General features: G+C 39.3%; 1 protein-coding gene across 1 annotated transcript in view; it reads right to left on the reverse strand.

Moving 5' to 3' along the window:
• Positions 1–643: 643 nt before the first annotated feature.
• LOC134618731 (cingulin-like protein 1) overlaps positions 644–24,804 on the reverse strand; it is a 55,854-nt gene continuing 31,693 nt past the window's right edge. Inside the window, exons 4-24 of the mRNA XM_063464276.1 lie at positions 23,032–23,149; positions 22,337–22,527; positions 22,138–22,216; positions 12,496–12,999; positions 11,100–11,393; positions 10,559–10,600; positions 9,900–9,995; positions 9,463–9,618; positions 9,268–9,369; positions 8,685–8,743; positions 8,333–8,480; positions 8,120–8,224; positions 7,498–7,650; positions 6,816–6,983; positions 6,515–6,688; positions 5,033–5,122; positions 4,851–4,934; positions 4,355–4,473; positions 4,134–4,242; positions 3,209–3,372; positions 644–3,026 (exon numbers count right to left, since the gene is read on the reverse strand). Coding sequence (XP_063320346.1) covers positions 2,915–3,026; positions 3,209–3,372; positions 4,134–4,242; positions 4,355–4,473; positions 4,851–4,934; positions 5,033–5,122; positions 6,515–6,688; positions 6,816–6,983; positions 7,498–7,650; positions 8,120–8,224; positions 8,333–8,480; positions 8,685–8,743; positions 9,268–9,369; positions 9,463–9,618; positions 9,900–9,995; positions 10,559–10,600; positions 11,100–11,393; positions 12,496–12,999; positions 22,138–22,170 — 2,712 coding nt within the window. The 5' untranslated portion in view covers positions 22,171–22,216; positions 22,337–22,527; positions 23,032–23,149 and the 3' untranslated portion in view covers positions 644–2,914. The remainder of the gene's footprint in view (positions 3,027–3,208; positions 3,373–4,133; positions 4,243–4,354; positions 4,474–4,850; positions 4,935–5,032; positions 5,123–6,514; positions 6,689–6,815; positions 6,984–7,497; positions 7,651–8,119; positions 8,225–8,332; positions 8,481–8,684; positions 8,744–9,267; positions 9,370–9,462; positions 9,619–9,899; positions 9,996–10,558; positions 10,601–11,099; positions 11,394–12,495; positions 13,000–22,137; positions 22,217–22,336; positions 22,528–23,031; positions 23,150–24,804) is intronic.

Consider the following 24,804-nt stretch of genomic DNA (forward strand, 5'->3'; position numbering starts at 1 on the left):
GAGAAGCTGGAAGTCCCCAGTGTGGTGAACTTGTTTATATTTCCTTGAAGTAAAGACTACTTTTTTCTTTCTTTCGTCACTTATAAGCATAGAAATTTCTAGCCTGTAAAGAAAAGGTTTAACTTACAAGATTTCTAAAAGTGCAGTGTACAAACTGTACCAGCAATCTTGCAATCCGTAGCTTCATAATCGTAAATCATGCAATGGCAGAACCTACCATTCAGGGGTTTTTGGGGTTTTTTTCAACATTACATGGGTAATGCTCTTGTAATTCAGTGCTAATAAATGTGTAATTAATTTTTAACTGTTTAAAAACAGTGGCCACTTTACTTATTACCTACACAAAATAGAAAATGTGACAAAGCACATTTGAAGTCAGCTACATGAAAATAAAATGTTGGTTAGTAGCAGGCTAATAGGTTTTTTTTTTCTATGTATTTTATATTTGAAAAGCATGTTGACAAAAGTATAGTTTTTTGTATTTCATTGACTAATGCAGAACAACATTACATCAAATTTAATCCTGAGCTCTGTTATTGTGCAGTTGGTTATATTTTTAGTAACTTCTCCCCAGAAAAGGCCATAAAGTCATTTACTTCTCAAAAACAGCGCAAAAAAGAACAACTCAAATTCACAGTGCAGAAGAATTTATTTTATCTTGTAGTAAGAAACTTCTCACCAAAAGAGAAAATGTGGAAAAATAAATACCCAAGAATAGTGGAACCATGTGAAGTATAGTTACAAAAATAAGTCAGCATATTTAGTTTCTTTTTACATTTCTGTAGATACCCTCATTTTCTTTTGCTACGAGGAAAAAAAAAATGCAGTAGTGTAGTTATTATAGCTGAGATACAGCAACCTAGACAAAACTTGCGATTTAAACGCCTCTTTCCAAACAAGCTAAAAACATAAAAAATGTAAACATAGCAGGGAATTAAAACTGTGTGAATATTAGCTTTTAATATATTTCTAACAGACATCCTTCAAACTACTTTTTGCATATTACCGATATCTGAGAATGACTGTCAAATATGCTTAATATTCCACTCTTGATTTTAATTCAACAATCTAGTTTGTTTTTGTCTGAATGCTTGGTTTTCTTAAACAAAACAACTATCCTCCAAATAAAATTATGCAGAATATTAAACTAAAATCAGAATACATACATGAATGAAGATTGCATTCACAAAAGAAAAAAATGCATTACTATAAAATTACAAAGGTAAGTTACGAGATCAGAATGTTGTAATTTTTCAGCTAGTGTGCAAAACTTTAACTTGGGTTAAAGTTCTGATTTCCTGTCTCATAACAGAATCTTGACTTTTTATATAAATTAGAAAGTAGTTGAGGTAATCCTAGGAAAAAAGGATTTTCTTTTGTGAATCCAACTCATTTCTGCATACGTAATCTTTGTTCCCTCCTCAATACGACACATTTTTACATGTTTAAAAATGACCAGAGTAAACGCCTCATTCGTCTTGTCCTCTTTTTGAAATAAATCTTAGCCTTGAAGCTTATCTCATGTACAGGTACAACATGCAGGAGGCACAATAGGTCTATACAGCAGCAAACCCCCCAAAATACCCAAAACTGAACTCTGAAGTCCTCCTGTATTTTTTTCCTATAAAATAAAAACTTTTCCCCACTAAGAAATGATTTAAAAAAAAAAAAAAAAAAAAATCTCAAACATAATACACACACACACATACACACACTTCATATAAATAATTGCTTAATGGGCTTTGATTTGAATTACACAGTTACTTAAAGATCCCTCACATGTACCAGATTTATCTTGCTATTTCTTCTAATATGTCAAAATCCAAATACTGCATGTATGAATGTAGAAAAAACCCTCTTTAGGAAAGAACTGCCATTAAAGAGCCATCAAATAATACAAAAGCTGAGAGATTGGAGAGCTCTGATTCTTTGAATCATTATTTGCTTTCTGAGATCTGAACTGAAAAAGTCCTCTTTCCCATCATCACCAGAAGTCTTTAGAACATTTGTGCACCTGGATAATTTAGAACATTTACTGGTTTAAAGCTCATTCTAAAAGACTTGAGTAGTTGGGTGGAACAACTGGATTCAAAACTACACAGCACCTTAATCAAATCTCTATTATGTCAGTACTCTAAACAATAATATTTCCGTAATATGGGTCGATATCAAGCAGCAACCTCAACTGCAGTTCCTCAAATGGCCATTTGGGACTGGCTTTCCCTCAGAAATGAGTTTAAAACCTTTTTTTGCATAACTTGCAACTTGCATAACTTATTATAATTTAAAGCAAGTTTGTTCAAGGGTTTGACTGCTCTGAATGATAGGTGGGTGATGTCACCTATGTTACATCTTTTGCAGTATAAGTGTCAACATGTCTCTGCAGCAAACTCCTGTAGGTTTATTTTCTTTGGCAAACGAGCAGATTGTGGCTTTAAGGAGAACAGGGAGGCAGAAAGTCCACCAGGTGATTCTGTCGTTCACTTTAGACGGTTGAATTTCTTCCCGATCAACAGAAGAGGGCGATCAAGTCCACAAGTTTTTTAGGAGACGCTTGAGAAATGGTTTTCACTGGGCCACTCCCAGGTAAGACAAACAAGAGTTACTACCCTTTGAATTAGCATTTAAAATGTGGGCAGAGAATCACACTTTAGCACACACGGAGAGCATGTAAAGGGAAAGCACAACAGAGCTAACACAGTAAAGTACAGGACTTGTGGTGCATTTACGTGCAGGATTGTTTTGTCCTTTCCGATTTTCAGAAATGTAATTTTCCTGATGGTATTAAAGAGTGACTATCCTGTAGACATTTCCTGTTTAAAAACAAACAAACAATAAAGCCTGGAAGGAAAAAAAAATCTTCTCATTTGGTTATACACGTTTCCCGCTGAGGGAATTTAGAGTGAGGGGGTTTTTAGACTTTGGTGACATTTGTACTACGTTCCAGTGTCAGATCATCATCGTCGTCACTCAGGTCCAACCTCAGGTTATCCAGAGTCTGACGGATTGTCATGGTCTCCTTACGCCTGAGGGATACAGATGAAGCTTTATTAGTTTGCCATCAAAATTATGAGAGGGTACGTAAATATGTAAGGAGGTTAAAAAACGAAATCTGCAAGGTGAGAAATCATGAAAGAAAATACAAGTGTCAAGTAGCTGTTATGCATTATGAGCTATCAACAGTCCATGCATGCAGTACAGTTCATACTTGGTCTGCAGGTGTTGGTCAAGCAGCTGCTTCTGTAGGCGGCTGGTTGTCTCCCTCTCCTCAGTCAGCTCTCTCTGGGTGTGCCGGTACTGTGCCTCCTTCCTGCTTGCCTCCTCCTCGGCCTCATTCAGCTGGCGCTTCAGAGAGCGGATCCTCTGGGTCATCTGGAGAACAAATCACAGATTATCAGATCATCTGGTTAGTGTACACGACATAAAAACATTTGCCACTTTTGCACAGTTTGTTAATCCATTATGTGGGTCAATCAGTCAACAATTCACCATACAAATACGTCCCATTAGAAAAGGAAAAAGAGTGCGGGGGAAGTTTGTTTCTATGATTATCTTAAAAAAAAGAAAAAGAAAAAAAAAGTTGTTCATAAAAGGAAATCAAATATACATCCAAGTAGTGAGTGGATCCCAGAGAGAAAAACTAGTTGACTTAAAAACCAAATTTCTGTTCAGAAAGAACAAATTCATTCCCAGTCATAGCATCCGACAGTGATCTTCCAAGTACATTTAGATAATCCTAAAACACTTTTTAAAAAAAACAAAAAAACCCTTTACTTTCTTGCATTACTCTACCGCCCCTGTGTGGCGAGCATGTGCAAGATGATAAAATATAAAGGCAAACTAATAACTTCTTTCTCTACTGTATATAAGTTAAGTTATAACTTAAAATACGATATAAGGTTAGTAAAAATAAAGTAGTGGAAGGATGGAAATTACTGCAGATGATGATGATGATGATGATGATGATGATGATGATGATGATGATGATAATAATAATAATAATCGGTGATTTAAGAATTAGTAGTATTGAAGCTTTGGATATTTCAGCTAACACACACTTTCCACTTGGGGGTGTCTGAGACAGAAATGCTGTTTTATAGGTTTGTACAAATGTGTGTCTGTTTCTGTATTACCAGGTCTTTCTGTTCAGTAGCTATCCGGTGCTCCTCCTCCATCTGATCACTCAGCTCATTGATCTTCCTCTCCAGCTTACTGATGGTGTTTGTCAGAGTTGCTTTGTTCCTGCACAGAAACACACACTTGTAGTGTAACAGCAAAAAGCCATTTAACACATGCAGGTACTCCTGCAAAGTCTGCAGGCTGTCCTCGGTCACAGAGAAGATCTTTAACTGACCTCTCCTCAACCCTCAGTAAGTTCTCCAGTTCCTTGACTCTGATCTCCGTCTTAGAGATGACATCCTCCTGTACTCTGTTGCTCCGCAGTTCCTCCACCTCCAGACGAAGCTCACGCAGCTACACAAACACACTTTTTATTAGTACTCAAAACACAGAAAAAAGCCTCCTTTTATTTACATTGTTTTGTGTATAAAAATGTCTAAATACAAGGAAATCATGGCAGCTATAAGTGTTTCTTTTAGAAATGACACTAATAAGATCTGATTCGTCTTTTTGTCCACAAAGTGATGGCAAGTTTTTGTTTTATCTATGAAATGTTCTGCTTAATTTTCACAAAATGGCAAATGAGAATCCCTTCAAAAGTGGTTTATGGTGCACAGAAAAAGTAAATATATTCTTTTCAAATGCATATAATATAATATTGGCTTCTGAATTTAAGGCCCAAACACTCATTACATGCATAAAAAGACCAGAAATAAGCCCACACAGATTACCTGTCTTTCCATTGACACTTTCTCAACTTCCAGCTGCTCATTCAAATCTTTCTCCTGAATCAGCTTCAGCTGCAGCTGCTCGGTCTGGAGGTCAAAACACAAAAAGAGTGTCAATAACCAATCAAATCAGTTCTATACGAATAGTTTTCAGTTGATACACTTCCTGTTCCCAGCGCATCTACCTGATCGATGGCTCTCTTTTGCTTGGCGGCCCATCTCTGCTCGCTGTCATGCAGCTCCTCCAGATCGCTCTCCAGGTCGATTATCTTCTCCTGAAAGTTTCAAAATAAGTAAACTTGTGATCTGAATCCCTCTCAAACAGCCTGTGAGGTCACTCTTTAAAATGTCTGACACTCAGGTTATTTTTGAAAACGGAACAGATTAAGCATCTTCAGAAATGGTGACGTGACGTATATACAGGATTATGGAATCACTGTAGCATGCTGATTGCTAAACGGGATTTGCATAATTAATACCCCATTAACCCCAAACTCTGATGGTTTGCATGAATGATTAACTCAAGTGGACATCTCTGTTTGACTCATTAGGTCATGCACACAAAGACACTTTGGATGTCACCTGATCCAAATATGGTGAAATGTTCAGGAATTTGGTGATAGCAAAATCAAAAGAAAGGACTAAAACCAACAATGGATGTAACCTTAACATGTGTGTATAAAAGCCTGACATGCTGTATATAAAACACACATATGGTAGTTTATTTGGAATCAGTTAGACAAACCAAATGTGTATTAATCTGCTGCTGAAAATCAGACTTTTCTTCCTGTTGATTATTAACTACAATCACTACGATTAGCAGCTGTTTTTATTGAAGCTTTAAATGTGGGCACCACATGCAAAGTAAGGGTATTAGAGAAAAAATAGCAAATTTCCTACACATTTTTTCCTCTTTCAGTGTTGAAAATAAATAATTTTATGTGAAGCGGTTTGACAGCTTGAAGAAAAGTGTGCTGCTGTTGAGCAGGTAATTAGCTTTCTACCCTTGAAATGATGAATGTTTGTTGACTCATTCAGCAAATTAAGGTGAAGGGCAAGACATGATGATTAGATAAAGAGTCAATGAGGCTAATGTGGGCTGTTGTCTGGCCCACACAGATAGCTGTCTATGACAGGGCCAATCTAAAAACAGCAACGGCAGGGGGTGACATTCTCTGAATATGAGTTGGGGGTTTTTTTTCCAAATCTAAAATTAGACAGAAACCCTCAGCTAAATGAGTTTCTGAAAACTAGAGTTGTGTAGGCCACATTTCTCTTGCAAGGATCCACAACATCCCGCCAAAGAGCATGGCACAGGCGAACGTTAATAAGGAGGCACAGTAGTAATGCCTAAAAGCTGTCGCCCCAAATTCAAGACAATTTCCCTCCAATGACCAAATGTTTTTGACATGGATGGTAAATCAAAGCTTAAATCAAGATTATTCCTTTATGATGCTGAAGGCTGAATTTTTCAAACTTAAATTTGTGAGCCTAACAATCCATGGCAGGTAGGTGGTCCCTATGGTTTTGCTGAGGTTGTGAATATCATCTTATACAAAAACCTAGAAATGTTTCTGTCTGACTGTTTCTTTGATCACATTCAATAAAGTATCTGGTGTAAAGATGCAGTGTAACCCTCTTGCCTCGCCTCAGACTATTTACTGTACCTGAGCCAGTTTGAGCTGTTTGGCCAGGTCGTCTCTGGTTTGGTTCGTGCTGTGCAGCTCCATGGTGAGGTCGTCCACAGTCCTTTCTGCCTGCTTACATTGCAGCTGAAGCCTCTCTCTCAGCTGAATCTCCTCCTCCAGTGAACGCTCTCTATCGAACAGCTTACCAGAGACCTACACACACATACAGAAAACACACAGGTCCTGAGGCTGTGGGTACTCCAAAGGTTTCCACAGCTGTTATTCTCTATTAGGCCACTATGTCTCAAAGTACAGCTGAAGCTCAAACGCTACAACATACCTCTCCCTGCAGTTTGGTCACGAGGCTCTGCAGTTTCTGCACTTCCTGCTCCTTCTCCAGCAGGGACTCCTCCAGCTCGTCCAACCTCATCTGGGCATCCTCACGCAGCTTTTGCTGCAGGTTCATCTCTGCGTTAGCCTGAGTGGATGCCGCCATGGCCTCACCCAGCTGGAAATGGATATAAACTTATTACAGTTTAATACAGTTTATATTTGTAGTAATAGGGAAAAAAAACACATTCTCACTACAAACATTTCTTAAAGATCTAATTGGTTAACAAATTTAAATGTTTTTGCTTTAATTTAAGAGTCCTTTTACACATGGAGGCACAAGGAATAGATTTTACTGCACTCATAGTGCTGGAGAAATGAAGAATAATATGCTTTGTACTGCTTTTTTAATTTGAAAAATCTGACGGCAATTTCAAACTCCATTTAAAAAGGAAAAGAAAATTAAAAGCCTTTTCTACACATACTTTGTTACTGTAAATGATGCTGCACCAGGGGGTGCAGTTTATGCTTTGGAATCACTGCTTTGGGTTGTCAGGTTTTTCAGTGATGACAATTCATGTGGTTCTTTTCAGAGAATTTCTAAATAAATCTAATTCTGAGGTGATGGCTGCTCATCGCCTCAGTGCAAGGAATGAACCCTGTTTGTCTCCACTTGTCTACTATGTCCGTACCTCTGTCTCCAGCCTGAGGATGGTGTTGCTGAGGTCAGACAGCTTCTTGTCTTTGCTTTCTTTGTCACTCTCCACGTCTTCCAGCTGCCTCTCTGCCAGCCACAACTTCTCAGCCAGAGTCTGAGCGTGTTGCGTCTGTTTGTCCAGATTTTCCTGAAAACAAAAAACATGCATATAGTTCAGCTTCTTTGTAAAAGAGAAAAATGTGTCTCTTACTGGTCTGAATGTGCAGTAACATAGATAATCTAGTCCCTCACTGACAAATAAAACCAAGCTGGATATTGACTAAGCTGGATTATCACTGAATGTCATATAGGATTCTTTGTATTCTGCGTGCTGTGTTATACTAAAGAGTAACACAGGGGTGTACCCCGAGTCCCACCTCCCTGCTCTGTGACCATAGTTAGAGAAAGTGGTTAAAAAAATACAAAGAAATTGTAAATTACATCTTTGGATATCTGGATGAGTGGAAATCACTTTAAAGATATGGTACACCCCATAATCCAGTTTTCCTTTGCCTTTTTATCTATCTAGATTATTTTGGTGTGAGTTCCTCCTCAGGTTTTAATGTGATCTTTTTTAAAAAATTTTATTTTAGCTGCTTCCATCTAACTTTGCATACCTCAGCATCCTGGATCCTATTTTTGAGCGACTGCTCAAGGAAGTTGAAGGCGTACTCCTGAGTGTTGGCCTCCACCATCACCTCTCTGGCTTGCTTCACCTCAATCTGCGTAGCACAACACAAGTGTCACCCATCCAAACATTTATACTACTACAAATCACTTCTATGCATCCTTTTATCTTTAAAAAAAAAAAAAGGAAAAAAAAGTCACACCTCCATCTCTCTGAACCGCTCCCCCACGGACTGATTCTCTCTCTCCATCTCTATCATCTGCTCCCTCAGCCGCTTCAGCTCGTTGTTCAGCTGTGTGTTTGTTCTCAGCAGGTCCTCATTGTTCACCAGCAGGCCGCGCATCTCAAACCTTCACAGACAGACAGTAAGTAGACTGTTATGGGTTTAGACAAGAACAAATTGAAATAGACTTAATACACTTAAAAAAAAAAAGAAAAGAAAGAAATAACATGAGGCTAAAAGCTTAATTTTAAAATCATAAGTGCACGGCCCCCGGTTAGCTAACAGTGTGCTGACTTCGAGTACAACTACAGAAAAACAACACATGCCCAACCTGATCTGGTTCCTCTCCTTCTCCATCTCCACACTCTCTGCCTCCAGGAACTGGTTGCGCTGGAAGAGACAACACACCACATCAAAAATCCAGTTTTCTACAAACCACCAGGAGCTAACTGTTCCTCACACAGTGGATTGTTTTGCGTCCTGTTTGGTGCTCTCCGATTCATTAATCTGATAAATCTGGTGACTCTGGTCCAAATCAGACTCGTGCTTAACAGTATTCAACAGATTTGTGACATCATGAAGAGAGGATTCATGGACCCCCACCTACTCCTCAAACCTTCTGTTTAAGAGGGGCAGCCAATCAGGAAAAAAGCCACTTAAGGGGGAAAGGAAGTGAGGGAAAGTGGCTTGCTTCAAACAGAGGATAAAGGGCTGCGCAAAGGGCCCATTACAAGATAAATAAAAGTTAAATGAGCCTAACTGGCACTCTTTGAGAGTTTTTTGGTCAGGTACACATGCTATAAGTCTGCATTTCTCAGACATTTGTTTAATGCTTTTGTTTTAATTTGAATCTATACTCCTTTTTTTTTTTTTTTCTGGGCAACTGAATCCACAAGAAGTGAAATGGGGCTTACTCTCTGAATGGTGTCCAGCTGTTTGGTCAGTTCTGCTATGTAGTCTTTTTTATTGGGTGCTCCCAGAGTGGAAGAGCGCATGCTGTAGTGTGTGGGCACCACCTGTAGCAAGAAAAATGTACAGAAACCCATTACAAAGTGTGGAAGTCAGAGTATGTGCTACACGTGTGTGTGTGTGTGTCAGTAAACACGTACCATGTTGTTGACCTCCGTCCTCCTCCTCAGAGTGTCGTAGGTGGAGAAACGGGGGCGGGGGGAGATGAGGGTCGGCGTCTGTATGCCCACCGGACTCGTGCTGCGACTGTTATAGGTGTACAGGTTCATCTCAGAGGTGGCAGGAGACAGTTTACCCTGAACATGGAGAAAAGAGGGGAGGCGAACAGAGGAGGGTCAGTAGCCTGCTGTGACTCCACATCCTGGTCAAAACATTAATTATGCAGAAACAAATGCAAACTATTTCCTACAAAAGTTTAAAAGAAACATTTGGTTTATTGGCACTCTTTAAAAACTTTTTGTCAAGTACACATGCTGTAAATCTGCTGTATTTTAGAAAAGAAATGCAGGTTTAGTACATTTCAAGACACTGTATAAATGAAGTGGTTTCAAAGTTAAAGTGGGGTCAACTTACAAACCTTTTCAGACATTCGATAAGGGGGGTTGTACTCCAAAGAGGTGGCTTGGGAGTATGGACTGTTAAACACTCTGGGGGGGCTGTCAACGACACCCATCTGTAAAAAAAAAAAAAAAAGTCAAAAATGTCAATAATGAATAGAGAGACTTAAAGAAGACAAATAAAGCTCAAGGATCTCAGAATGTGAATTCAGAAGTGCAGATACAGCCACGATTGCCTTCCTCACATCAACATAAAATGAACAAAGGTGGGCGTGTGCTGTAAAGCAGCTGTGTTTATTAGACATGCGCAGCAATCCTGTTAAAGTAACAAACGTGAAGACTGAAACAAGTTTTCTATACTGGTATTCACATTCATACCAGTAACAGACGCCACAAAAACATCCATTAATGCTACAGTACCTACAGTACTTTAACAGGATGGTAATGTTCCGGGCTGTAAAATTACAAATCATTGTGTCCTTAATTATTATGCATACGATAAACAATGGTATCATTTCACATCAAAAAGAGAGGGTTAGCTTTGCATTAAGCCTCTCTTTTTGTTATTTTTGCTTTTTGAGTCATACAAACAAGGTGATTAGATTTGATTTGGTGCAGAGAGGACATGCAAGGCTGCTTTCATTGAATTCTGTGATAAACAGAACGGCCTGTGTTAGACCTGTTTTTTGAGATTCATCCAGGACTGGGCACGTTTCAATGACTGCAAAGGAAAAGATTTATTTTATTAATGCTACATTAAGGATCAAATATTAAAAATGGCAATACTGTGTGAACCTCACTCGCTGAAATGTGTACTTATTTAAATTTAAAGCGATTCAGTTTGAAACATTCAATGAGGAATCTTGACATGATCAGAATCTACTAACGGATTATAAAACTAGTCTTCGGTAAGAAATTTGGATATAAATAATATGTAATAATGTAAACGTTACCTTTTTGAATTACTTTGGCTCTAAATGAATCAAACACTAAACTTTAAATGTTTTCTAGAAGTGTCTGTGTTTTCATTTTTCTCAGTGAAATGATCATGTCTGCTGTGAACTGGAATTAAGAATCTAGAAGCTGAGTTTTTCCAGAAGAGGGCACTGTTTAATAACTGCTGCTTTTACTCTGGAAGTAAGGCGCCATCTAATTTTTCTAAAAGTGATCTTGAATCATACGCATATATACAGACAGAACACATGGTCTGAATCACCCACCCTGTCAGACATAGTGTCCCAATCTCGTGAGGCCAAACACTCCAGGGACCCTTTGTAATGGTTTGCCCCAATCCGGGTGGTCTCCCATCGGGAAAGCTTGGGGCCATTCTCCCCGATTGATCCTCCGCCGCTTCCTGGACCATCTGCATCTCTGCCACTCAACCCGTTGGTCTTCAGATCGTTGTTGAGGTACAGCTGATATTTCGGGTTCTGGCTGATTATCGTTGCTTTGGGCATGGAGGGTTCCTCCTCTGATGGGCTGTCCAGCTGCTTGTTTGAATCCAGTTCTGACTCCTGGAGGGACAGAAGGTGAAAAATGAGGAATGAAAAACCTGGATGAATCTGTCGGAGGGGGCGAAATCAGTCAGCATATAAACACGAATGCACCAAGTTAGAAAACGTAAAGAACTGACGGATGAAGAATGAATTAACAGAGCATGTGATGATGTTGTCACCAATTGACAGCAGAGAGAAAATAAATATATGGCACGGGAAGGTAAAATGACAGAATAGATGGCAAAATATATCATTTTGAAAGACACTATGGCAAACTGATTTGACTTGTGGGAAAAAAAATGTGCATAAATAGAAACAAACTTGGCTCACTGACTTAATTTCATGCAATTAACACCAAGATACTATCTTTTCTACTATTTCATCCTGGTTCTAACTGACATTTCTTTAAAGGGAGACTTATGGTTCTCTGAGCACTAGAGGGCAAAAAGAACACAGTGCTGATATATTATTATAATGTTCCCAAACAGCTTTAGGTTTTGAATCCTTTTTTTTTTTTTTTTTTTTAACTCTGCTTTGCCTCCACCAACTAAAGAAAGACTTCACTATGCTCAGCAGCTCATTGTGTGTTCCCTCTGTCTGCTGTTTGGTATCAAAGATAGAGTTTACTGTACTTAACAACATACAGCCTGAAACACAATTCTATCAAATAAATTGTTAATTACTACGTTATTATATGTTAAAATTACTGCTAACCTTAAAGAACATACTTGTTCTTTGATTTCTATGGTCGGCGTTGGCTTAAACACTGGCCCAGGGGTTCATTTAGACTTACTGCTATTTACCTGAAAGCCTTTCCATTTCCAAATACACATGATCAAAAGCACCTAGCTAAAAGGTAAATTTGGGCAAGAGTGAAAATATGAATTCAAGAGAAGTGCAAGCAAACTGAATGTAAACATTTAATGGGTTTTAATAGGTTTTCATGCACAAAAAAGGACGACAATTGAAGACAAGGTTTTCATGCAAGATATGCGTTTAAGTAAACCTGCAATGCCATGCAGTCATGCCATCTTCACGCAGTGTAGCTGCAGAGCTTTTTGTTCATGCAAGGACATCAAAACTGCCGGTCAGGAGTATTTTTTTTGTTTCGGTCTCTTACCGATCCCATTCCAGAGTCAGCCACTGAGTCTCTACCAGTGTTTGTTTGGCTTCTGGACTCAGCACCGTCCCCTAGTGGAACATTGATTCTTGATGTTATCTGAGTAGTTCTGGAACCTTTCTGAACTGGTCCAACTCCATTCTGAATGGTTTCCTTGAAGGGTGGAGTCACATTGATGCTGGGAATAGAACTTCCATCTTGACTGGCACTGATCGGTGTGGATGGACTTGACTTTGAAGACTCCAGAGCCTCCATCGAAGCCGACTTTTGGACTCCTTCAGCTCCCATAAAAGGGCTCTGTGGAGAACCGGAAGGTGAGACCTGGTGATCCGGACCTGAGAACCTAGTAATCAGGTCTTTGATGCTGCCCGCTCGTTGCACTGAATTGCGAGTCAGGCCTACTGGTCTCTTATAACTGGCTCTCCTGGACTGCTGTGACTCTTCTTTGGTGGTAGTCTGCTGAGGACTAAGTGGTGATTGTACGGAAGACGACTCAGGTGTGTGCTGAAAGAGGTGAACACAATAACAGATCCCTAAAAAAAACTGTTACAGAAGTGTCTGAACACCCAGTTGATGGTGGCTTAAATGACTGGCAATATAAATTTAACACAGGTTAGACCATGTTAACCATCACTATTTCAAGCGAAGGGTGTGGCTCTGACTGAGAACAAGTGGGCACTTGTTGCTTGACATGTAGGCAATAAAGATAAATATAACCTGCTTGGATGATGTTTACTCGATTTATGGGTCCACATTTTACAAAATGAAAATTATGTTGTGTTAAATGGGGCTTGAAGCTATTGACCGTAACTATGAACTCAGTAGGAAAGTGTTTACCAAGGTCATATGTCAGGGGAACAGTAGACTCATTTTGTCATAGACTTGTATATAATCAGATTTATTCCCTTTTGCCCCCTGCCGGTCACTGGAAAGAATGCAGGTTTAAAGCATCATTTTTGAGACTTTAATACTATGTTCATATAAGCAGCTGTAACAAAGTGTTATATAGTCTAGAACGTGGTTACAAGAAGTAGGAGAAAAACCCTCCAAAGAATGGTTAGCATCAAATACATACCATCACTTTAAGTTTATTTTTAAAGCAGCATTTTAATAATGTGTTTTTCTCTCTCTGGCCCATGTCTTTACAGTGCATCGATGTTGTTGACTGATGAAATGCATACATAATGACATGAATCCCAGCGTGTGTGAACGTATGTTTGTGTGTCAGTGTGTGTGTGTGTGTGTGTGGGAAAGTGTGTTCCTATCCTGACATAAATCCCTCTTGAGAAACTGCAACATCTGCTCGCTCATCTGAACAACAACAAAAAAAAAACCCTACCCTACACCCCCACCTCATATCACAACATCTGACTTTCTCACACAGAAATGTAACGGTAGATAGGTAAATAAACAAAGGGACAGCAACAGGGACTTAAATTCAAAAATCTGCTCAGCTCTTGCTTAAAAAAAAAGGAGAAGAAGAACAGAAAATGTCAGGATTTTTCCTTTTATGCCAAAAAGCCACTTGAATAAATCCAACTTTAATTAACAATCATAACAAGAAGGATGGTGCCACTTAGAGAAATGAAGTGGCAAGCATCCAGGGGTTTAACTTTCAAGGTTCAAGGGTCCAAAGCACCGAGTGGCCTTAATCCAGGGACTCGCCTGCCCGCCTCCCCCGAGGACTGTGAGCCGAAGCTGGGGTGGGAGAGAAGCCCTGGCCTGAGAGGGAGGGAGGGTGGATGGGTGTCTGTCTAGGGTTTAGGATCACTGCTAATCACTGTGGTATTAAAATGTTTACAGGCTGTGGAGGGATTAGCTCTGAGCTGATGATTTTTAATGTTATTATTTTTGCCCTGTGAGGTGAGCGTGCTCAGTGTGGACTTGCGGTGTGAGAAGACAGTGAATGCAGTGAATGTGAGAACGTGTATGCATTGCTGTGCTCGTGTCTTTATGTCCTGTACATAACATTACTATGGTGATGGCAATAATCCAGAGCTTGACAATTTTGTATGAGCCCAATTAAGGGCATCACAGGACACGTCTGTTCAATAAATACATTTGAATCTTTTAGATATACTCATAATTTACTTTCATGCTGCATATTAATTTTAAATGTTTAAAACTGTTGGAGTCATTTTGCTAAGAATACATAGTGAGTTAAGAAAGTATTTGAATAGAATTTCAGCATAAAATATAAAACACAGCAGAAGAAATCCAAAACATGTGCGTGAACTGCAACTTAAAGTAGACCTTGTAATGCAAGTTCCAGTTTCACAGCTTTGATTCACAGTTCATAATATTCTTTATCTCATACTGAGCTTTGATCAAGACCCTCAGTTCATCTGCTGTCTGAAACAAGCTGTTTTATTTGCAGTAGAAAAAAGGCTATTATATTTATTGCACATTGTGCAGAATATGTCTGTATATTTTTGGCAGATACTGAACAAATTTTAGGCATCAAAGGTTGTTTCCCAGGGGCATCAACCCATACGAGTGCTTAATGAGCTGGTCCCTCACAAAGGCACAATGCAGTGCTTTTACTTTAGATTACCCAACCAAATCTATTTGGTTCATTTCAATATGGAAAACCATGAAACTGCACACACATCCAGCTGTCCCTGGCGCACTCTTTACCAGTGGCCGGATTTTCAGTTGGTTGTAACAGTGGGAAAAAAAATAAATTATTGCAGCTGAACCTGAGGTTTATTTGGGTCATAAATCTTTGTGATAAGCTGGCACCTACATGTAAAACCTACAGTATGTAAAATCAACACGGGAACTGGAAGCTGAATTGTGCTCATGTTAGAAGACAGAGGAAAAACAAAAAACAAAGACAGGCAGACAGAGCTTCATTCAGGAAAACCACAAATTCCCTAAAGTCCTGGACACACACACACACACACACACACACACACGGGTCCACCATTCCCTGTGGCCTCACTACAGTACAGACATATGGCGCAGAGCTGTGCACCATCTGACCCAGATATAAGGCAGCAATGCACTCTGGGAAATACAGTGAATATCTTGCCGATGAGGCTTGATGCAGCAGAAGTGATCGGGGCTTTTCTCCAGAATTGGGGGGGTCCTAATATTGATCCGGATGTTTCTTTGGCATGTATCACCCAGACACTGCTGCAGACTAATAACTTCTTCTCCAGTAGGGCAATTCTGACACTGCAGGAAACACATGTGAACAGCTCTACAAAGAGCCCAAGGTGATGACCTGGGCTCCAAACTCATCAGATCCCACTCCACTCATGGAGGGTACAATACAATCCACAGAGATCCAAAGCATCCACTGGACTATTAGACACCACAGGACACCTAAACGAGTCCTGTGTCTCTGCTCTGAAAGCATCACTTCTAGTCTGAAACATGCATTTTCAGTTAAATTTATTTTGGAAGCGAAGCTGAAACTACATGAGAAATTTCTCTGGGATCAATGTCTTAGACTGGAAACACAAAGGCAGGACATTATATAACAAGTGCTCCTCTGGCCTATTACATAATCTACTGTCTAAACTTGTGGGGTGGAATCCTTTAACTTTCTCCAAGGTGTTATAAGAAGAACAATCTAATCTGGGGCTGGAAATGTTTGTGAGAGTCTACATGGATTTGTGTGATAGACAGGCCTGTTTGCTCAGAGATCACACAGAGATTCAGCTTGTGGCCATCTGCACGCCAGACAATAGAACATACAACAACTATTCAAGTTAGAAACAATAAATTTGATCAACTGTAAGGACCAAACCTGCTTCATCCTTTAAGCCTAGAGCATTTCAAACACTTCATTATTTCTGCCGGCGCCTGACAGCTTCGAGGACGAGGACGGAGATGAAGATCAACAGTGACATCGAAAACTGGGGCAAAACAAGCGGTTTGGATGAAAAGAGAGAACACTTTAAAGCTTCTCTTCTACTTTATGTTTGTGGTGCTTTTCTACCTTCTTCCATTTTCTTTACTGGATTCTTTTGCCCTTTTTAAGTTGTGTTTTTACCCTTTTTTTGTTTGGCTTTTACTTTTTGATTTCAGTGTTGTTTTCTAACAGCTTTGTAATGCATTTTAGTTTCTTTGGGTTGTTTAAACAATATTCTATATTTTCATGGTTCTAGGTTTCATATTTTGAGTTGAATTCTTTGGATTGTCTTCTGTTTTCGTTTGATGATCTTTTAAGGCTTCATTTGGTTGTTTTCTAGGGTTTTAGATTTTTAAGGTTGTTTGCTAATTTTTGTAGTTTTATTCAGGTTTTTTTGTTTTTTAAGTTGGTCACTTTTGCTCTTTAGCTTCTTGTGGTCATCCCAAGCCATGGGTTATTGCTGATCCTGGGTTTTGATGGTTTCCCAGCATTTTGTGGATGTTGTGTAGCATTTTTTAGGTTGTTGGGTTTTGATTTCTTCAGGTTGTTTTGTAGTTTAAGTAGTTTTCTAATTTTCTAACTGGTATTGGTAGTTTCTTTTTCTAAGTAAAGCAGAATGTCATCTCTAGTTTCTGCTCTAACGCATCTTCTCTTCTTCTTATTACAAATCTGCTTCATTTTTATGTAATACAGTTTTTTTGAGTGGCTTTGCTGGTTTTCTAACCTCTTTTACATTTTTGACTTACAATATATTGGTCGTTTCATCTTTTTTGGTTGATTTTTTTAATGTAAGCACTTTTCTTTGTTCTTTTATGGGTTATATCTTAATATGAAATTTTTCACTGTATATAATTCCACTTCTCACCTTTTTCAGCACAAATGTGACTTTTACCCTCAGTGTTTGTCAAGGCTCATAACTTTCCTCAATCCCCTCCACTTTCTCCAAAACAAGTTAAGCATACAGAGTAAAAACAAGAACGTTAGAAGAAATAAGATAAATAAATAAATAACCAATTAGTGGCTGCAGTGCTGTGTTGAACATGTACGTGTCTCGCAGAGAGCAAAACGTCAAGCTACGTTTGGCCCGAGGCAATCTGCTTAGCAATATGTTCCTCTGTTGTTGTTGTTGTTGTCCCCCCTCCCCTCCCACACTCCTCCCATCTCCATGGCTGCAAATAAAAGAGATTAATCAACCAACCCGTCGCCCTGTCCTCAAGGCCTGCCTGTTTTTGCACTTTGTTTAGCCGACAATTATCCTTTCAACAGCAAGATTTGCTACAAACCAGGCTGGAATCTGGTCGAACTAATCCTGGATGTCTCTTTCTTTAACGTGGGAATAGCAAACAGGAGCTCAGACATATGATTGCCGGATTTATTTACATGTTTTGAAATGGTATTATTTAGCTGAATTCTACACTGTAGGGAAAATGTACTAAAAGCCAGCATGGAGGTAAAATGCGGAATAGATTTCAGTGAGCAGACTTCAAAATAATGTTTGCATGGACAAAAAGTTATAATATAATGGAACCAAGGTATAGTATTGTATAGCAAATACAATCATTTCACCCTAGATTGAACTTCACAACATATGTTTCCACAACATTTTCCCACGAGGTTAAACTGCTGCAGAGCTTTTATCTGTTTCACACCCCAGATGCCCTCGACTGATGACTAATTGCACCTGTGTCCAGTTTTTACAGACTTTTTATTTTTTATTTTGTAGTTTGTGTGTTTTTTATAATCACTCAGAGGGGTTTTCTCTCTTTGAGTGCAGTTTGATGGAAGGGGGACACCTTCGGCTCCATCCAGCTGCTCCACAAACAAATCGTGTCTGCGAGGTCTGACAGGACTTGGACTATAATTTATACACATTAATGCTTTTAGCATCTGTCTTTGCGGGGACTTTTAAAAGCTGAAACCTCCTTTATATCTGCACCTGCAGCTTTATGTGACACAACTACTGGTATCTCATATAGCAGAGAAAATACACACATGCACACAGTGATTCCCACAGTGAAAAGTGGTCTAATATAAAAATCAAAAATCCCAGATGGATCAATGTATCTATAAAACCTTATTTATGCTAAATCTATTAGATTTATATCTAATCAAAATTATGTGTGATTATTCAAATCCATTTTCTGACAGATTAACTACAGCTAATCTGATAAAAAGGTTCTCGGGTCACCGTGGCTCGCCTACATTAGAGGGGGTTGAAGACACCAGCCGTTTCAATCTCCACCGCCCTGCCGGTCCACTGAGACCTCCAGCACAAAACAGAAACTGCAGAGTCGTTCACTTCCCACTGTATTAGCAAATTATTTTGGGCATCAGGGTTAAAAAATAAATAAATAAATAAATAAATAAAATGCCACAAGCCAAATTCTGTGACATCTGTCAGCTGTAAAAATCAATGTTACAACAAGCTGACCTATTTCCTTTTAAAGCCACATTACTAGGGACTTCAGCTGTCAGAAACCAAACTCAGTCAGAAGGTGACAGGAGCATATTTCTGTTAAACTGCAGATCACAATTTGGCACAAATAACCGTAGTTTCATAAAGCGGAAGGAATGGAGCCTCTCTAACCAACCAGAATGAGAAATGACTGTAGAGTCCCAATTATAAAGTTTAAAGTGTTTTAATTAGCAAATGAGCAGCTTTGAAAATGTAAACTAGCTAAAGGAGTCGGGATGAACTCGGGACAGACTGCAATAAGCAAAGTTCAATCATTAACACCAAGAGTGCACAAATAAGTGAAGGGCCATGTGTTTTTTCTAATTCATGCTACAATAAAGCATCGATTGGTTGATCGAACTGCTAAATATGAGCTACATTTAAATTTAAAATAAATGGAGGAAGCAGTGTAGAGCTGTGTATTAGTATTAATACTAATGATATTAGTATGGGCCTAATGTGAGGCGCAAGATTTCAAAAAGATCCCACCAGGTTACCTCTTAGGTGAGGTGTTTCGGGAATATCTTTCAAGCCCGGACAGATCCAGGACACCTCGAAATACGGCTTAGAAAAGCTTCGATGTCACCCAGAAGCGAGGTCTGGTCTCTGTCCAGTGACCCAGAATAAGTTGCAGAAAATGGATGTATAGGTTTGAAACTGAACTACCAGGTTTCCAGTCCATTCTAACTCCTAAAAAACCCAAACATTGCTGTTTTGCTAAATGTCCTTGGCATGTGCCCCGTGTTCTTTGGGATGATTTTAAATGCCAGTCCATCACATGCAGATGCTTCTTCACATTTAAATACACTGGGCACTGTTGAGCATCATCTTTCAACAAGTAGGTTTACTGTAAATTGTGAATTTAAACACCAATCATGCTGCTTTCCTAAAGCTAACCAATGAGCGAAAGCAAAAGTAAAGCCAGACAAAGAGAGAAGTCCCCTGGCTAACAAAACAGTCATTCTGTCTCCCCACAGACCTCCTCCTGCTGCACCAAGACACCAATGCCCACAGACACCTTGTGAAAAAGGCAATACTCGATACTAAGCTCTGAACTAAAATACTTCTTTTTCCAACTCTAAAGAAGTTTAATTTTTTAAACAAAAAAAAAGAAATCATCTTTGCAGTTTGGAAGGTGACAAATGATGGTATCCTGCTGCCTGGGTGTTAAAAAAAAAAACATGGGTGTCAAAAAATGCAAATATAAACAATAATTAAATCTAATTTGCAGTAAATGTAAACCTGCTTTTAAGTGTCAGCAAGTGTTGCTTACCCCCCAGGTTTTAACGCATTATTTGCAGCTAGTGTGTAAACATAAACTTTTTCTTGAACCATTTCTTCTTGATCACTAAAGTGTCACCTAGCAGACCCTAGTGGATCATATACTTATTCTTTTTAACTATCGGGACATGTTGAGGTTTTAAAAAACCTGATTATAAAGGTCTTCTGAGCAAAACTGTGTCACTAAATATAAAAGTACAGGTGACAGACTGATTTCTGGTTCCTTTTTATTTCCTGCAATGCACCTGTCCTTGAGACTTGTGCTACGGCACAGAATAATAACATACTGATGTTTGAAAAAAATAGAATGCTTGTATTTCTTCAGTGAAATCTGTACAGACTGCAGACAATGAGCGTGATTCATGTTGTATTTCTGTGCGGGAGTAGCAGCATGTTGGCAGCAGGCTTGTCTCCAGTTTGTGTTTAAGCTTCATGAGTTAAACTGTGGTGACACTTTGACAGGTTTCCTGTTATAATAAGACTCCAAACCAGGTTTCTTCCCTCATCGTTTCCTGTCACAACTGTGTCAGTTTATTATGGCTTGTTTTTTAGGGAAAGATGCTAACAGTGTGTGTGTGTGTGTGTGTGTGTGTGTGTGTGTGTGTGTGTGTGACAGACAGAGCCAGATGAGCAGGCAGATGTTTCCTCTGTCTCTACTCTGTCTGAGAAAGACTGACAACAGCTGGACCAGTGCCAGACACACACACACACACACACACAATAACCGAGACACTGTGATGCCGTTCTACCTGCACCAAGCTGTATCTCTTTGTGTGTTTTTCTGTTTTAATTTTTTGTTCATTGCACCATTAGCCTTTATCAACACACCCATTTCAACTGAAAGTGATGGATGATTTTTACATTATAATGCTAGAAAAGTATTATAATAAACTACCTAAGGTGAGAAACACAGAATTTTTAATGATACCAGAATACAGAATACTGAATTTTCAGTCATGAAAGACTATTTAAATAAAACAATTTGAGCTTCTTTTTTTTCCTTCTCCCAGGTGTAGCACACAATGTGAGACTTCAGACGTCAACCTTCTGTTAGGAATGATAATTTCTTGTGTAAAATAATTCAGAATAAAACATAAAATTTACCATAATGCATGTCTACATATTTGTTTCTTTGTCCACCAACCCCTCCTATACAATCAGCAACTGAGCAACCAAACTTGGTACACAGGTACATCTTAGGCCCCTGAATGTTCTTATCTATAGATATTATGACCTTGTCGTGTTGCCTAGCAACCAGATACCAACTGGCAAAAATAACCCATTTATGCACCTATACACCTTATAAAAACATTATATCATGCTTATAGTGTCAACATTACACTACACCATTTGACACATCAACTTATGAAGTCTAGCTTACCGTGGCTATTAAAACTTACATAAAACTTACTGTCTAAATGTACTTGAAGCAATAGGATTTAAAGTCACGTGAATTAATCCAGGCTAAAAATCACCTTTTTTTCCCCAGAATGCCATTGCATGGGTTTTTGTCGGCAAGTGTGTAAGTAATTAAGTAAAAAAATAAATGTTAAAAAAAAAATCAAATCAGGATTGTAATAAAACTGTTGCAGTTGTGTTTAAATCTGTGACCAGAAGCCTAGAAAGTGAATCATATTTGGACACTTTGAGCCACAATGGGTGAAATAACTGCTGGCAATGTGAACTGGGTGGGAACTGTGATTCCCTGTGATTTCAGACTACCAATAAGTGTGAAGAATACCATTTATTGACATATGACCTGTTAGTAAATACATCAGAGGGTCACCGAGGCAACCTGAGCCTGAAATGTACGTAAACCATGAGCTGGTGTGCACAAAGAAAATGGAAGTCGAGTATTTTGTGGGTCTCCCAAAAACCACCTCAGACCTTTTTTAAAAACTTCCCTGTGCCCAGTGAGCCTAAAAAACCACTAACTAACAGAATGTAAATAATAAGACTCTAAAAACACCCTACAGAGAAGAGTCAGAGCTGATAACAGCGTTGTGGATGCTGTGAGGGAAGTTTAAATGCTAGTTAACCATACCATGTTGTTTTCTGTCTCGTTCTTTCCCTGCATGCTGGTTTCGCTCTGCCTGTTGGTAAAGGTTTCCTCTCTGTCTGCCCTGCAAGAGAGAAAAAAAAAGGTGAATCTTAAAAGATATTAATGTAAGAAAACCACCTGATCTTAACTACTTTGTCAGGTTGTACGTACACTAAATAATCATTTCTGTGTTGCTGGGTACCTGTGGGGTTTTCCGAGTATTTTCTGTGTGAAATGGGTCAGTTTCTCTATCTCTTCCTGGTACCTTTGCAAGTCTTGGGTCAGTAAATTATGGAGCGTGCTCAGTGCCTCCTCCTGGAACACCAGCCTCTCAGACTGGACCAAATGCTCAGTGATCGAGGCCTGAAGCTCTCGACAAGCAGACAACTGAAGCTATGATGCAAAGGAATGGAAAATGTTTTTAACATAAGGCTCAGGAGGAGCAGTTCTGAGTAAAGACAGTGAGATTTATGACTTATTTGCTTCAATATTCGGATTCCTCAACACTGGCACAGTTTGTTGGTTTTATCTCTAGCCTTGTGTGTGTTAACTTCTGAGCCACTTTCATCATCAGTCTTGTTTCAAAACGCTGCATGCCCGAACACAGACGTTGATTCACGACCTTGGGATCGGCACCATCTAAGAGAGGATCCCACCCACTTCTCGTGTTTGCAGTGTTCAGTTAATCAGAAGAAAGTTGGCTTAAAGGGAGAGGAAAGAGCTAAATTTGCTTGTTTCAGACAGTGGAGATGTAATAAGGCCCAGTATAAGTTTAAAAAGTATTATTTTAACCTGTGATTCATGCAAAGCTACTCTAGTACAGCCCAAGAATAACACAGTGGAGCTGGAAAACAATCAGACCTCTACAAGACACGGACTCCTGCTGTGCTCACTTACTGTGGATGTCTGAAGGCAGGAGTTTCTCTTCAGCTCTTGTTCCGCCTGTTTCTTCCTCTTCTGAAGATCAAACAGCTCAGTGGTCAGCAGCTGCTGGCGGCCTTCAATCTGAAAGAGTCTGACGACACAAACAGAAAAATTTAGTTTGCAAATTGAATGTCAAACTCCCGTCTGAGCTGGAAAAACTAGAACTCAAACTGTGGCAGATAGCATATATTGTGATTTCTCATAAGAACATTTTCATTATGAATTACTTAAAAAAAAAATAGCACAGTAACATGCTGATTTTTACTAAAGGGACACTGGCAGAAATACGAGCTATATGCATACATTTGGACAAATCTGGTTCAATCACATAGACAAACGGGAAGACGTGGACAGAAATGAAGCTAACATGCTTAGAAGAAAATGCACAAACAATGAACAAACTTCAGTGCAAAACTAGTAAAAACATGGATGAGAGTCAGATATTTCTGGGGAGGAAAGCATGCAATAGAAGCTTAAGCTCTGCTGTTCTTTGTTCCTGAGCTGCTTCTGAACTCAGTGAGAAGGACGAGGCAGTGCAAACTTTAATCCTCTCTGTTTGTTTTATAACAGCTGAGAGATTTGCCTGAGAAAACACGGCCGACAGGTACAGCATCACAGCTCAAGAACTTTAAATGACTGAATAACTTGTGATACTCTAAACACTCAACCCTCCAGTCCTGTGCTTTTCTCTTTTCACTATTTTCCTCAAAACACTCCGCATAATAAAGCCTTGACAGCTATTTTGTAACCACATCAAGTGTTGCTGACTAACCTGTGGGGTCCTATTTAACTTCAAACTGTCCCTCCCTTGAACAAACACAGTTTTCATAGTTACACACAGAGCTGAACAGCTGATGCAGATTTAGTGATTGTTGCTCCCGGTTTAAGTCAACAGCAGGCAAATACTCAAAAACCACACTCTGACTCACATTAACATGGACTGTAGGTGCTGTTGTCTCTTGCACAGCTACATTCTGATATTAACTACTGTTATCTGTTATGAGCTGGTACAGTCACAGCAGCAGAATTTGATTAGAAAAAGCAAAAAGATAGTGGTAGCAGTGCCTATGGCTACTTACTTAGCCCGAGTACAAACAGGGGGAATAATAAAGGCCCTATATGGCTACATAATAAGATGCAGTGCCTCTTCAAGGTACTGTACATGCACTGTCATTAAGCATGCATCCACTGGGAGGCACTAAACCTCTGCACGAGTGTCAGAAGAGCAGGTGATGAGAGGCCGAGAAGTGTTTTGTTTGCGAGGACGAAGAGGAGGCTCATCTGAGAAGCCTTTGATGAACTAACTGAAGAATCGACATGTAGAGAAAGACAAATTAGCAGGAACGATACAAACAACCAAAACAAAAAACACAAAGGCACTCTGGGAAATATATTAACATTGTGTTAATGAGGTTTTCAAGAGGGCCCACTGACTCGGCTGTGTGTCATGAGAGCTGTTGTGAGACAGACAGAAAGCTGAGGTAAAGCTCAAAGAGGACTATAATCTTTGATTTACATTCACTTCGAGCGGCTGGAAGAAAGAGAAAGGATGTTGTTTGGAAGTTGTGCAAATGTCTCAGTTTAAGAGAGAAAACCTGAACTGCACCCCAAAAAGTGAGGAGAGCTCCGTTATACCAATATTTGAATATTTCTGTCCTGGTGGAAAATGACGAGGCCTCCACAGTCACATAAGCTCAACCCAGCTGAACAATTTTTTGGAGATTTTGGAGCGACGTGTTAAGACAG

This window comes from Pelmatolapia mariae, linkage group LG20 (assembly GCF_036321145.2).
Source record: "Pelmatolapia mariae isolate MD_Pm_ZW linkage group LG20, Pm_UMD_F_2, whole genome shotgun sequence".
In the NCBI taxonomy this organism is placed as follows: Eukaryota; Metazoa; Chordata; class Actinopteri; order Cichliformes; family Cichlidae; genus Pelmatolapia; species Pelmatolapia mariae.